The sequence below is a fragment of the Mus pahari genome, chromosome 5 (genome assembly GCF_900095145.1).
Source record: "Mus pahari chromosome 5, PAHARI_EIJ_v1.1, whole genome shotgun sequence".
Lineage (NCBI taxonomy): Eukaryota > Metazoa > Chordata > Mammalia > Rodentia > Muridae > Mus > Mus pahari.
Window position 1 is genome coordinate 31,730,863 of NC_034594.1, and position 15,071 is coordinate 31,745,933.

The 15,071-nt window shown below is 34.2% G+C and overlaps 1 protein-coding gene across 5 annotated transcripts in view; it reads right to left on the reverse strand.

Annotated features, from left to right (window-relative positions):
- Positions 1-15,071, reverse strand: part of Gls (glutaminase) — a 74,784-nt gene that overhangs the window by 15,249 nt on the left and 44,464 nt on the right. For 3 of the 5 annotated variants that reach the window (XM_021197367.2, XM_029538856.1, XM_029538857.1), the window contains 3 exons: positions 13,863-14,039; positions 12,196-12,327; positions 11,447-11,539 (listed from right to left, as the gene is read on the reverse strand). In XM_021197367.2, coding sequence (XP_021053026.1) covers positions 11,447-11,539; positions 12,196-12,327; positions 13,863-14,039 — 402 coding nt within the window. Of the gene's footprint in view, positions 1-8,023; positions 10,597-11,446; positions 11,540-12,195; positions 12,328-13,862; positions 14,040-15,071 lie in introns of those variants that run through there. The other 2 variants (XM_021197368.2, XM_029538855.1) reach the window with 2 other exon arrangements.

Consider the following 15,071-nt stretch of genomic DNA (forward strand, 5'->3'; position numbering starts at 1 on the left):
TCTTGGCCCTGGCATTCCCCTGTACTGGGGAATATATAGTTTGCAAGACCAAGGGGCCTCTCTTCCCAATGATGGCCACCCTCTGCTACATATGCAGCTAGAGACATGAGCTCTGGGGGTACTGGTTAGTTCATATTGTGAACCATGTCATTCTTAAAAGCTGTCAGGGTTCACATTGCAGTTTGAACAAAATATATGTCCTTATGGTGGCATATAAGACCTTGTATGAATGTTTCCCAAACTATCCTGAGAAATACCTGTGACAGAAGATAAAGAGTTTTACATTCTTTACTGCAGCCCTGTTTACAATAGGCCTACCAAGGTCCTTAAATGATAAATGGGTAAGGAAAATGTAGTATATACATATTAGCAGAGTTTTCATGTAGTCATAATACCACACCTTCTGTAAGAAAATGGTTGGAATTGCTGACCACATTATGTAAAATAAACCAGACACCAGTTTGTTTTTCCATACTAAATCAACATAAATAAGACATAATAAATACTGGACTGGAGAGATGGCTTAGGGATTAGTTAAGAGCATGTCTTGTTCTTGCATAGGTCACGGGTTTGAGCCCCAGTACCAACATGGTGGCTCACAACTGTCCCTATTCCAGTTCGAGGATATCCAATGCCCTCTTCTGACTTCTGTAAGCATCAGGCAAACATGTGGTACAGACATACATGCAACAAAACACGTGTATTAAAAAAAAAAAAACTAAATGTTTTTAAAATAAAAAAAGACAGGCTGGAGAGATGGCTCAGTGATTAAGGGCACTGACTGCTCTCCCAGAGGTCCCAAGTTCAATTCCCAGCAACAACATGGTGGCTCTGAAGACAGCTACAGTGTACCCATATAAATAAAATATATAATTCTTTAAAGCCAAGGTTAATTTATATAGTCTGAAATTACTCCATCAGATTAAAATAGCTAAACAAATTTAATGAAATACATGCTATTTAAATAAAAACTAGTGAAATGCTACGAGTAATAATAACCCTTTCTCACCTTAGTTCTTACTTGGCAGAAAAAGCTAATAAAGGCTATACATTTATATATAAGGAAGTGTAATTTTGGACACCAGCAGGGAAATATATATATATATATATTATGTATGTTTGTGTGTACATGAGCATGTATTTGCAGTACCAGGAGAAAATATAAAAGAAAATAAAATTTTTGTTACTGATAAAGAACTAAGAACCTTCTGGAAGCTATATGAAATACAAACTGAGAACACTGAATTGGAAACCCAGAACCTAGCATCTTCATACTCACACAAACAGGAAAGAACTCCTAAGAGGAGTGAACTACTTAACTACTCCTGAACTCACTCACTCGCTCTACCCACCTACCTCTATCCCCACTCCCATCCCTCGCAAAATCAACACCCAAACCAGAACAAGTTATAGTGGGCACACTGACAAGGAACTTGACAAAAAACAAAAACAAACAAGGAGTAGTTCTCATAGAACATCACCTAACTCTGAGACAGTGTGTTCTGTATTCTGGTGTTGTGATTTTGCTTCACCCCTCCTCAACACCCCACCCTGTACACTAAATTTTATCATCAAAGTCAAAGCCAAGCAATTATACAAAGACTACTACAGTGGATTTTGGTGAATAGGGAAATTTCATGCTCATCACTGAATCATCATAGTTTTGATCCAATACAGAAGCTAAACTTAATCTTGGATGATGAAGTTCCAGTTCATAATCAAGAACTAGAACAGATATAAATTCTACCTTGACACCAAGATCGGAGTTTGTGAAAACTTTAAATAAATATTAGGCTAAAGAGACAGTTTAGGGACATAAATTTTAGAATTCAGTTTCTCAAGTAATTTGTTCAGAATTAAACAACTTTTAGTATTTACATTCACTGTAGTGAGTATAACATTTCTAAACAACAGAAGACATACACATTGAATTAGCCTAAAGTATGACTCAGAGGTAGATCAGACACCCGATCATTCCAGGTCACGTCTGCTGAAAACTTTCCAAAGCTTCCTATCACGTGAGAGGGTCTGGAAATTTTTTTTTTTCTTGTGAGTGAAGAATGCATATATAAAATCAGAATGCTGGTGACATGGCTTGTAAGCACCTATTACACAATTAAGCTACATTAAAAATTAAATTATAAAAATGGAAAAGTTTCTTTAAATTCTTGATTTTCATGGAACATTCCCATTCTATTGACGATAAACAAACTACAATGGGACAAAGCATGGTCTGTGGTCAAAAATTAGCTGCTTTCCTGATGCTACACTCTGGAAGCTGTGTGAACCCTGGGGTTTTAATAACCTGCCTAGAATCTAGAGACAATAAAATATTTAAATGTGTTTTGGGCCTGCTTCATGGTTTCTATGAGAATTAAAATAATTCTCAAACGTGCTTTTCAATGGTAGGTGACCCCACAGTAAGCACAATATATGTTAGCTATTACAATGATTCTAGAAGGCAAACTATTCGGATTTTAACTTTACACAGCCCATGCTAATATTTCACATACACCTTGATGTGAGACTTGATTATAATTGTTGACATTAAAAGCAAAGGGACAATGTACAGAAAATGCAACTATCTAGGTTAGCAAAACAGATGGCCTCAACAAACCTGGGCCACATTATGCCAGGCTCCGTGCTTCTGAGGACTAATCGCAGGGAGATGAGGTCCGTCTGCACACCCAAGGCTCTTGTGATGGAGGGTTTTGGCTCAACAAAAAAACATGGTTAAGACATTTTCTCCCATTTTAAATTGTGCCAATTTTAGGTACACATGGCCATTTCAAACTTGTAATTAAGACTATGTATGAGCCAGACAATGGTGGCGCACGCCTTTAATCCCAGCACTTGGGAGGCAGAGGAAGGCAGATTTCCGAGTTCAAGGCCAGCCTGATCGACAGAGTGAGTTCCAGGACAGCCAGGGCTACACAGAGAAACCCTGTATGAAAGAAAGACTATGTATGAGGGCTGGAGTAAAAGCTTAGCAGTTAAGTGAATAGTTGGAGTTCAGTTTTCAGCACCTACACCAGATGGCTCACTACCCTCCGTAACACTCCAGCTCCAGGGAAATCCGACACCACTATTATTAAAAGCAAAACAAAGAACTGATGAAAAATAAAAGAAGTATGTCACCAGCTTTACTCAGACTCTGGTGAGAAAACTTCAGTCACAGAACTAGTAAAACACTTATGTTTCAAACACATTAAAATAGTGGTTGTGAAGCAGGACGAAACATAAATACATTTCTTTTTAAAAGAAAACATGCCTGTGGTAGACCATATAGGACAGTCCACACAAATACAGATACTCCTGCCTAGCACCTGCAAAGCCTGCTAATGAAGATGCGAGTGGGGAAGACAGACTTGCAAAGCACACTACCCAGAGCCCCCAAACATGAGAGAGCCGCACCAAGTGGACAGTTCCATAGTCATCTCAAACAGTTAGAACTCTAGATGCTTATACTAACTAAATACGTAAAATAATAAATTATACAATGCTGAATAAAAGTTTGGGTTATATATTTTCATGTATGTTTTTTTTTAAAGGCAAACAAATAAAAAATCCCCAAAGCAAAAGGAAATGACAGACACCAACATTACCAATGGAAATGGAGAGCGCATATAAGCAACATGGTAACTTAGAAGTGAAAATCCCTTCAGATGTAATCATGATAAAAATTTAGAAATGTCTCATTCTGCCAGAAGCAAATTATGATATAAAAAGATTAAAAATAAACAGGAATACTTAAAGATAATACACGGTTGGGCTTGTCAGTCAGGATTTTTGAGTATTAAGGAAAAAGACTACCCATAGAATTCAATTAATTATGTTTGCCATTGCTTTATACATTTTTCTCACTTATGGGAAGAAAGTTATTTAAGTTTTATTTTGTTCCCACACATGATACTGCACAGTAAAGATTGAATTGGCACATATGAAACACTTAAGACTTAAATGTAAACTACAACTAAAGAGAACTTTAACAAGAGATAAAAGATCAAGATTTTAATTTTACAATGGAATAGTTCAATCATTATTTATACTTGTATACTGATGTTAATACTCCAGCTTTCTAATTTTGGTATGTTGGCAAGCAGAATTTAGAAGTACAGCTGTTTCATAAAAGCCGAGATTTGCGTACCTGTAAACCGGCAGAGAAGGAGTCAACCCAGAAAGTTTCAGCTGAGACTTAAAACAAACCCAGCATTTTTTTCCTTTAAACTTTCTTGGTGCTGGGACTGAACCTAGGGTGAGCACACACTCAACACTGTACTACGCATCTACCAGAATAATACCTTTTGGATGGTAAGTAACATATTTTATAAGTCAATAAAATACTTAGAAAATGAATAACATTTTTCCTCATGAAAAATTAAAATTCCAAACCATAAAATGAAAAAGTGCATGTCAGGTAATATGCACTAGAGACAAATAAATCAGGAATTTTGTTGCAGCAATTCACATATGCAAATAAATAAAATAAATAAGTTTGCTATTTTACATGTGCTTGGGAAAATCTAACACCTAAACAACAACTATTAGCTTCTGCCAATGCTACTTTGAATAACCTTTTGTGCATTTTTGAATCTTATTTAAATTTAATTCCAAAGCAATTTGTTTTTTTTTTAAAGCTAGTGGTGCAATATTTATTTTTAGAGTCACACTTCTACACTTACTTTTCTTTCAAAGGTTCCAGGGTAATATTTTTATTTTTAGAACTAGGGTGTAATTATAACACTCACCTCTAACCTGACCAGTTTTTATTAACTGCAGCACTATTACTTGCAATTAAATAGTTTTAGTAAATGTTGATGCAACAAATTTTAGTTGCGCCACCACTAATTATGTTTCTCCATTAAGGTCTGTGCAAATAAAATATTTAATATTCAACAGACCACCATAACAAGCAACTGTAAACATTAAGGAGCAAGCAGGGTATGGAGAGAATACCTACAAGTAGGAGCTTATGCCAAAAAGCCTTGAAGATTATGTTCAAGATCATTTTAGTCATTTTAAACAATTCCAAACAGCACTGGATCAGAGTAAACCAAAGGACATCACTGATTGACATACTCCTTTAATATTTTAATAGAAAGAAAGACAACCCTTCAGCTGTTTATAGAGTACAAATGTAATTAGTCTCAAGAATTATTGCAGGGCAGAGAAGAATTTCACTATAGAAACAAAAATCAGAAATCTGATAAAAAAAAAAAAAAGACTTTCAGGTAAGAATTTTTTCTTTCTAAGGCTAACAAGCCTTTCAAACAGGTAATTTTAATATCTGGGCATTAGAAATAAAAGCATTTTAGCATGTTACTATTAAAACTTTAAAAATAATTCCTGTGTACATTTCTGTGTGGGTGAGGTATTTTGTACCAGGTAGATGTAGGAACTCATGGAGCCCAGAGGAGGACACTGGATCACCCCTGGAACTGGAGAGAAGGTGACTGTGAGCTATCAGTAGGTGCCGGGAACCCGGTCCAGACCCCAGGCAAGAGCGCTAGGTACTCTTAAGAGCCATCTTTCTAGCTCCAGAGACTCTGAAGAAAAATCTTAAAAGGTGTAAAAAACTTTCCCTTTGCCAACAAGATCTGACTCACAAAATTTTAACAGAAACACTGCAGAATTAGTTCAGCAAACTCATAGGATTAATGCCAGAACTAGCGGACACAAGGGTTCAACCTATGGCTTCATGATAAGTCACACTACAAATCCCTTACTGTGAACGTTTACAGTAAAAATAAGATCACAATTTTTAAAAATTTAAGTAGTGTAATTGTTTTGTAATTTGCTGTTAGATATAATTACAAAAATAAGTCTCTAAGCAATACACCTATTTCTACTTATTCTAATCAATGGTAATGAGCTAGGAAGCCAAGCCATTACTGAAGTTTAAGACAAAGTTATGCTTTAGAAACAAGGCATATGAATACTTAAAAAAATCTATTAATCACAATTTAAAAGCACTAAGATACAAACAAAATGTAGAAAACAGAAATGGTAAATATTTCTTAAATCTGTTTCTCATCCATCTGTACACAAAATATAAATGGAAAAGAAGGTTTAACATCTGTAGCAAGATTTATTTTACTTAAAAGATTTATGATCAGTCTCTGTTTTAAAAAGTACTTTTTCATTAATTAAAAAAATTATGAAACATCAAATTTAGCATCTCTATTTTACATTAGATAGCTTTTCAAATTTCTTCAAATGTGACAGTATACAGTATTCACATTAGTAAACTGCTGGATCTAGAAAGAAAAAGAACTTCCCATAATACAATTAAATTTCTTACATTTCTAGGAAGTAGAAGATACAATTTGTGAAACTGCTGCCATGTGAAATGAATATATTTGAATATATTTCATACACAATTGCCTTTAGCAGAGAGTTGCCAAGTCAGAAAATGGTCTGCTGTATAGGGTGTGTGTCTGTCCTAAATAAATATTAAAGTTCTGACTGTAGGGTAATGATGCTCCGTAGTAAACTTCTACCCTGCATCTTCAAGTAGCTTTGGTTTCGCTACACAATGCGCATAGATGGTAGTGGAAATTTGGGGGGGGGGGGAGTGCAAAATCACATGTAAGTAAACAAATCAGAACTCTTTAAAATTTTCATTCTTCAACTTAAGGTCATTTAGGAAACAAATCAAGACTTTTAAAAAGTAAGTAATAGAGCAGATTTTAACTCAAATTTGCAGTAAACTAAATGAAACTGTTCCATAACTTGAACTGTTCAAGCTGAGAGTAGCATTTATTATTTATTGTAGTTACTCTCTGGGCCAAAAGTACTGGCATTAAATAAGAACAGCAACAAGACAAATCACAGATCTTTAAAGTCAATATTAATAGGAATAGGCTTTGCTAATTTGGAACTAGCAAAATTTCTAGTTCTTTATGACAAACACTAGAGCAGGAATACAGTGATTCAATAAATCATATCTAAGAAACTACATGGAAACAGGTGGTCATTTTCCAAATTGGTAAATTGAAACAGGTACAGACACCCAGGAGACAGACAGACAGGCAGACAGGCAGGCAGACAGACAGACAGACAGACAGACAGACAGACAGACACACACACACACACACACACANCAGACAGACAGACAGACAGACAGACAGACACACACACACACACACACACACACACACACACACACACACACACACACAAAACAACTATGAATGACTACACTGTCCGAGCAGCATTTTCTGTTCCCTTTGCTTTCAATGGGTTAAGAAATGTATCTTTAGCTTAAGTAAACATACTATTATAAATATAACATGAACCGTACCGAAACTTGTTAATTAGTACTGAAAGTTACTTTTTAAAATACCACCTATTAATGCTAATTAACACAAACGAGAATATTTTCCTTCTCAAAATATTTAAAATATATTTAGGGAATCCCTCTAAAATATGATCTAGTCAAACAGAAAAATGTGCCAACAATGCATATATTCAATTTATGTAATTTGGATGATAATTTGAAACAATTTGAAAAATATAGAAAAGCTCTGAAAGGTAGACTTCTGTCAGCCCACTCCATATACATTCTATTGTACTGAGAACAACAATGTTATCCTAAGCAAAGCAATACACCTTACTGATTTGGCAATGGTTTCCCCCTACTATTTAAACAACATCAGTTACATTCTCCCTCAGAAGCAGAAACAGCCTGCAAATAGAATAAGGTGTTTTCTTGTTCCTTTTCCTTTCTTTTTTATGTAACTAGGGGCAGGTCGGTCAAGTCTTTATTTAAATAATTCAAGTACAACCAATGGGAAAATTCTTCCCTACTATATTTCATTAAAAGTTAAAACTCAAATGAAGACTTTCTGGTTTCTAGTTTCCTTTCCAGGCAATCTTCATAAAAGTATGTTTCTTCAGAAAAGATAATTTTTTCTAAGTTAAAACCCCAAGTGTTTTGTTTTACTGGTTTTTTTTTTTGCACTTTAAATATCATATGTGTTTATATATATATACATATATGTATATTAAAAAAACAATAAAATCAGCTTAAAATAAATTTATTGTACAATACAAAAAATAGGCATACTGGAAAATAAAGGTACATTATTAAATATACAAAGCAAATGAAGAAAGCTCAACAACACAAATGTTTTAATCCAAACACTAAGATAAAATGCACAACATTTATGCTAAAAACAAAATATTTCAATAAGAATATGCATTTCAAATGAAATGTTAATGATAGCAAAAAAAAAAACAGAAAAAAGGAAAAGAAAAATATGCTGTCATGTAAATGCTTGAATATCAAGAATCAATAATAGTAGGAAAAATTAAACCCAACAATACTGGGTACTTCTCAAAGAACTTTATTTGAAAAGAGATTGAGAATACTGAAGGGAATTAAGATAAATCCACAAACCGGCAAAGCTTTTCTTTCCTTTTCTTGTCTGCAGATACATTCACAGTATCTTACCTACTCTTAATACCTTCCTATACACATTTTTGAATGCTTGTTCTTAACAGCATTCTTTAAACACAGCAGCTGACTTAATCCTACTTCATATTTAAGTGTACATTCAAGCATTACTAGAATTATATATAGGAAGTGCCAAAAATTAACAAAATAGTTTGAAGTTTACACAAACATGCACACAATATGAAAATTAAGTCATTTTGTAAAGTAAATCCAACTTCTGAATGAAACAACAAATAAACACATAGAAAATGGAGGGGGAAAAAAAAAACCTAAAATCTTTTTTTCAATGAAGGTGTTTAATGATCTGAATCACAGTCACTCTGGATACAAGAAAAAGAGATGATCAGTGTCCACAGACAAGGCAGTGGCAGGCTTTTAAAGCATCAGGCTGGGGAATGCATACGAACACCAAGGGAACAGATCAGCCAGCCTTTCTAAAACCCACCATGTAATTATTTAAATACAAATATTAACACTTAAATTAGCCCAAAGACTTTAAGGTCGAGCTTCTGAGAAGAATCTTTTTCTTAATACCAGAGTTCCCAATTTCAAATCAGACCATCAGGATTTTCCTGTATCTTATTTAAACTCTCTGTCAGTGAACTATTTTTCCTGCACTTTCTTTAGTTACAGAATCTGCTCTACTGTACATGTGCCATAATTTTAAAAAGCTTTAAGTCTTTCATTCTCAACCACTTGCCCAAAATTTACAAGTTTAAAAGCGAATTTGAAAAACCAAACTTGAAATTGTGAGAAAAACAAAATACATGAAGGAAGACATGTAAATAAATCCTGCAGAACGTTAGTATCACTTTGCCAAGATAGATTCTAAAAATATGTACGACCAGATTAAATGGAACCTATGGTTCTCTTGAAAAAAGTTGATTCTCAATATTGCATTTTAAAAATAAACAGAAGCATTCCAATTCAACAAATATTTTAGTTGTATACTTAACACCTTCAGACTATATTCATTTCATAAGTATGCTAATAAAAGTTCAAAAAGAACAAAATTTATGAGATGTTATAATTATCACAAAATATTCATTAGCATTTATGAAACATAATAAAATTACTAAAAGCTAAAAAAAGCAAAATTTACCGTTCATACTTAAATACAACAAAAAATTACATGAAGAATATGAAAATACAATCCATTTTGAAGATAGTCATTGTCTCTTTTTCTGAGCAGCTAACCATTGTAGCTTTTAAATAATAGGGCATGCCATTCTCACACATCTGCAATTCTTTGGCTGGAGTGTTTCAGTGACGTGAAACATTCCAAATACATTGTGATTCTGACAGGACAGAAGTTTTAAAACAAAAAACAGACATATTTAAAAGTATTTGCATTCTAAATATTCAAAGCCGATCTACCAGTATAACTGGCATATGTGTAAACTAAAGCTAATTTTATAATCTACTACTCTTTTAAATAAAATAATTTTGATTACTTTGCCGTTTCAGTTTTATATTTAGCATGGAAGTACTTTCTGTCACTACCAATATCCTATCAATTATAAAATTGGAAAGGAAAAGACAAATCCAATCATACTTCTCATTTTAATATGTAGGCTTCAGAACTAAGAAAGACAATGTGGTTACCAAATTATATAGTCAAAATTTTAATGTACTTAAGGAGATTGCATTTTTTAAAAAAGTTTTAAAAAATAAAGCAAATTTGCTTTATTTGTAAATGCTCTTTTAAAAAATAACAAATGTTTTTTTATACAAAGATTACAAGCGAAAAAACAAAACAAAACAAAACAAAACAAACCTTTTTTTTAAGTTTATGGCTCGAGTACCCAAAATTGATAACAATAGAATACTTGAATAAATACTTAGTTTGGAAAGATAAACAAGAAACAAAAGCCTAAAGATGTTTCCGATGTTAAAAGGAGAAAGGTTCTGTTCTGTAGCTAGAGCCCATCTCTAGCTCCTCTCCCCCAGACTCTCCATTCTATATACTACAGTTGTAGAGGTGTCGTCACTTGACTCAGGTGACACTTTTTTCCACACTGTGTCTTTTAAAGCAAGTTCTTGCTGGAGACTCTCATAGTCCAATGGTCCAAAGGAATGCTAGTTGTTCAAGCAACATACACAATTTATTAGTGCACTTGAGTGATGAAAGGTCCAAGCTATAAAATGTATTTTTCAATGAAAGTTATTAAGATCAGTTAACATCTTCACCCATCATCGTCTGACATCTTGACATGTTATGCATGCTGATTGGCAGGAAAGCTCCTACACTGTCAGTGTTTCAAAGTTCTCAGACTATTAGTAAACGTTACTCTGATTGGAACTAACACAAATTTAAGTTAGCACTTACAAAATGTACTTAGTATATATTAAAAATACTATTTGTAAGTGTGTTTCTAGTGTACAAGGTAACTTTACTCCACATTTTCATTATGTGGGATGCAAAGGAATAGAATTAAAATTCTCAACAGCAAGTCCTTTGGCCCAATGAAAAAAAAGAAAAAAAAAAAACAACTTAAGTCCTGATCTTAAGACTAAGTCTAAAAAAAGAAATGGTTATGCACATGGGGCCACACACTGTGATAATAAACAAGACCTTATGGGTATTTAGTATAGAGTACTACAGCTTTCTTATTACCACCATCAAAATCATATCATTAAACGTTCTGGAAAAACTGTTGTTTCCAGTGGCCTTTTTCTTATTTATTTAGACTTATGAACTTATCTATTTACATATCCATATACAAACTAGACAATGAGCTAAATTTAATCCCAAACAATAACTGACAAATATTAGGAGTAAAAACAAGGCTTTAAAACCAGCACTGCTAAGCTAACAATTCTGTTTAAATATTACAAATGATTTTAATATCTATGATAGACAATAAAAATAACTTTTTTGGAACTGGCTAAGACTTGAGGCTGTTAACAAGCTGAATCTTACATAAGCAGGAGGGCTATGTCCTCATCTTAAAGGACACTGAGAAGAATCTAAGGAATCTGGCTTACCCTTTGGTCACCTCCTTCTCTCCGAGGATCAAGTTTTTTTGCAAAGTGTCTCAAATTATCATAGTTATGGAAGTTACACAGAGAAACAAGATCCTGTAAAGAATTACACAGAATACATATAAGAAATCAGATATTCACTGGTTTATTCATATTTCAATAGATCATGCCTTATCCAGTGCAGCCTCATTGCTACCTTCTAGCAACTACTTGTAGACTAGTGTAACAGACCAAAGGGACAGGAAGAGGACTGCCATCAGGATAAGAATAGAAATTTAGTTGTAATTCTCTATTGCTAAGTTTTTGAAGACTGAAAATAAATTATAATCTGGGAAATTAAAACACTCAGCAGTTAAGAGCACTGGTTGCTCTTTCAGAGAACCCCAATTTGATTCCTAGTACCCACATGGCTTCTTACAACTGTCTTTAACTCCAGTGTAAGGAATACAACAGTTTCTTCTGGCCTGCAAGGATTTTAGCTATAGTACACATATATAAGCAGGCAAAACACTCACACATTAAGGAAATATTTTAATAAATTAAGCATAAACAGAATTTTCTGAAAGAATAATTAAATGGAACCTGTTTACAAAGACAATTTGAAGCTTTTCTACAACCATCTCCAATACCACCTATTTAGCTAGTCCACAGGTAGGAAAGTACCAAGGGTTTACAAAAAAAAAATTGGTAAAAGAAGGAAAGCTTAGTTTATATGCCCACCCCGTTTTTCCTCACTAATAAAATTTGCTTACGTGACAAAAGTGAATTCCCTTAACACTGTTGCCCATCTTGTCAAGAGGAGGAGACCAACACATCATGCCCATGACGTTGGGGACAACTAAAAGAATACCCCCAGCAACTCCAGATTTTGCAGGAAGACCAACCTGAAAATAATTTAAATAAAAGGGAATTCATATAAATATTTTAATAAATAAAGGTTATGTTTGAGAACTGTTTAATAATTATGGCATATACAGGACCAACCCTGACACCGGAGTTCAATCCCTGAGACCTACATGGAAGGACAAAAGAGCTGCCTTCCATCTGCCTCAGATAGATATCCACAATCTTTCAGCCACCCAATAATACACAGACAAGCAAATAAAGACATCTTGTCAGTTAAAGTACTTAAACCTAAAGTGTGGGGCCCTGGATAGTTTACTTTACAGAGCTGTATTTTCTAATTATCCAAAAACCAAAACAAACACCCCTCAAAACACAAAACATGAGAAATTGACTCTTTACAAGATTTTCTGTAATATATTGCTTGAGAAAGAACCAAAAATTAGAGATAAATATTAATGCAAATTAATTCCCTTCAAAACATTTCAACTTTTATTATAAGAAATACAAGGGAAAACAGAGCAGGCACAGAAGAAAGTCTAGTCAAAAGAAATATACAGGAATGAATGACTCAATATCTTCAGGTAAAAATATCAGTATCTCTCTTGAGAGAGATCCTGAAATCAAAAAATAAGTTTAAAAAAAGTAAAAAAAAAAAAACAATTATGAGATTTATATTCCAAATCAAACAAAATGTAGAATTATATACCCATAGTTTATAGAATGGTACAAGCAATCTCAATGATTAAATATATTAAATTTAGTGGTAATGTTAACTTATAAGAATGACAGTTTAATATGCAGTAGTAGATTTTATGGCAGTATGATGTTGCACTATGCAATTGTAATTACATGCTGGAACATAAGATTAAAAAAAAGCAAGTATGTACACAGATGAATCAAGATGAGTCATCGATTCATAATTACAAAAGTTGACTGATGAATAACATGAAATCCAGTCCTATATTGTACTATACTTGAAAATTGCAGTGTCTCCATAAAGAAGTAAATGAGCTAGACAGTAAGTGTGGTGGCCTGAGCTCAATCCTTGGAGCCAAGGCACAGGCACTAATGCTCAGACAGACACACAGAGTTCTTAGAACACAAAACAGACGATATTATGATGCAAGTAATAGAAATAGGGTCAAATAAAAAAATGCCTACATATTTTACAAGTACCAAATATACAATCCTTAAAGAAATTTTGAAATTTTACTATTATGCTCTTAAGTCTACATGTATGGCCATAAGCAAAGATTCAGGCCTTTTATGTTCATGTCCTGAGTTTAAGAACTTCTTGATCACACAATGCCAAGCATCAGCAATGAAAACCACACAAGTCTGGACTAACCTTGTACCATGATATGCCTTCAGAACAAAAGTGGTGACATTAGAAGTGACTGCATTTTTAAGGACATTTCTCAGACTTTTAAACTCTACTCATTTGTAACGAATTAAACTAAAACAAGTTTCTGTCCAAATATAATAAACAGCTTTAGAAGCAAAGTTCAAACTGTATTTTGGAAAGTACTAGTCTAGATTAGTTCCCTGCAAGAGAAAATCAGCAACTACTTACATGGAACGCAAACTGCCCTGAGAAGTCATACATGCCACAAGAATGCATCAAGCTCAGTGTATTCCGAACTGCTTCAGGACTGAGGACTCTTTCACCAGTAATTGGGCAGAAACCGCCATTAGCCAAGGTGGCAGCCATCACACTTGCTGATTCACATGTCACTTCAATGGAGCACAGCTAAGACAAAGAAAAAAACGAGTTTTGAAAATTTAGGCTCACGGCAGTTTCATTTTCTCAGCTCTTCTAAAGGGGATGATTTTACACTAAAATTGACATTTCTAAGATTCAAACTAACCAAAGTTTCTAGTCATTTTAAGATGTATTTAGATTTGTCCAAACTTATAATATTTTGGTAACAAAATTAAGAGAAAAAGACCCAAGCAAGGCCCTAAACTTTGTTACTGCTGTATATAGTATTTACACTTGTTGAAATATTAATGTTTCCTATTACCTATTACTGTTAATGTTATAGTGAAAAATAGGCCATAATATCTTTTAAGATAAAACAGAACACATGAGCATTATGACAGATAGTGTCAGGATGAAAAATGACTACTAAGTGTGGGGAAGGGATATATGTTGATGATAAAACACTTGACATTTTACCTATAACAAAGGTTAGCATTCCAATTTACAGAGCAACAAATTACAAAGAGAAATAAATATTTAAGACAGCCCTGGCCTGGACTATATAGTGCTGCGTTTTAAAGCCCCTATCAATCAATATTCATTTTCTATTTACTGTGGACAGCAGTTATACAATGAGAAACACAAAGACCGAGTCTAGCAAGAATAAAATGTTTGGCCTTCCGGTCAGCGCCAGATCCAGGTCACCTTGGGGGCAAACTCAAAGGATGGTCCCACGGTCCCCAGAGGACTCTCCATGTGATCTTAGGATCACTGGTGAGTAGAACACAACATCTGTTCCAAACCAATCACGACGGGCCTGTGACAGCAGGAGCAAGGACAGGGGAGTCCTCCCTGACCAGCAGCTCGGGTTCATTCTGATTGGTGCTGGTATACTTTGGTTTTGAACACACCAGACAGCCCTGCGGTCCCCAGAGGAGACACCACTTCCAGGCTCTGTAACATGCCCAGAATCTTAGGATTTCAGGATCCCAGGATAAAAAGAGCGTGGTCACACCAGGATCTCAGGGTCTCAGAGGAAGCTTGATTGCCAAGAACTCTGACACACCCAGAATCTCAGGT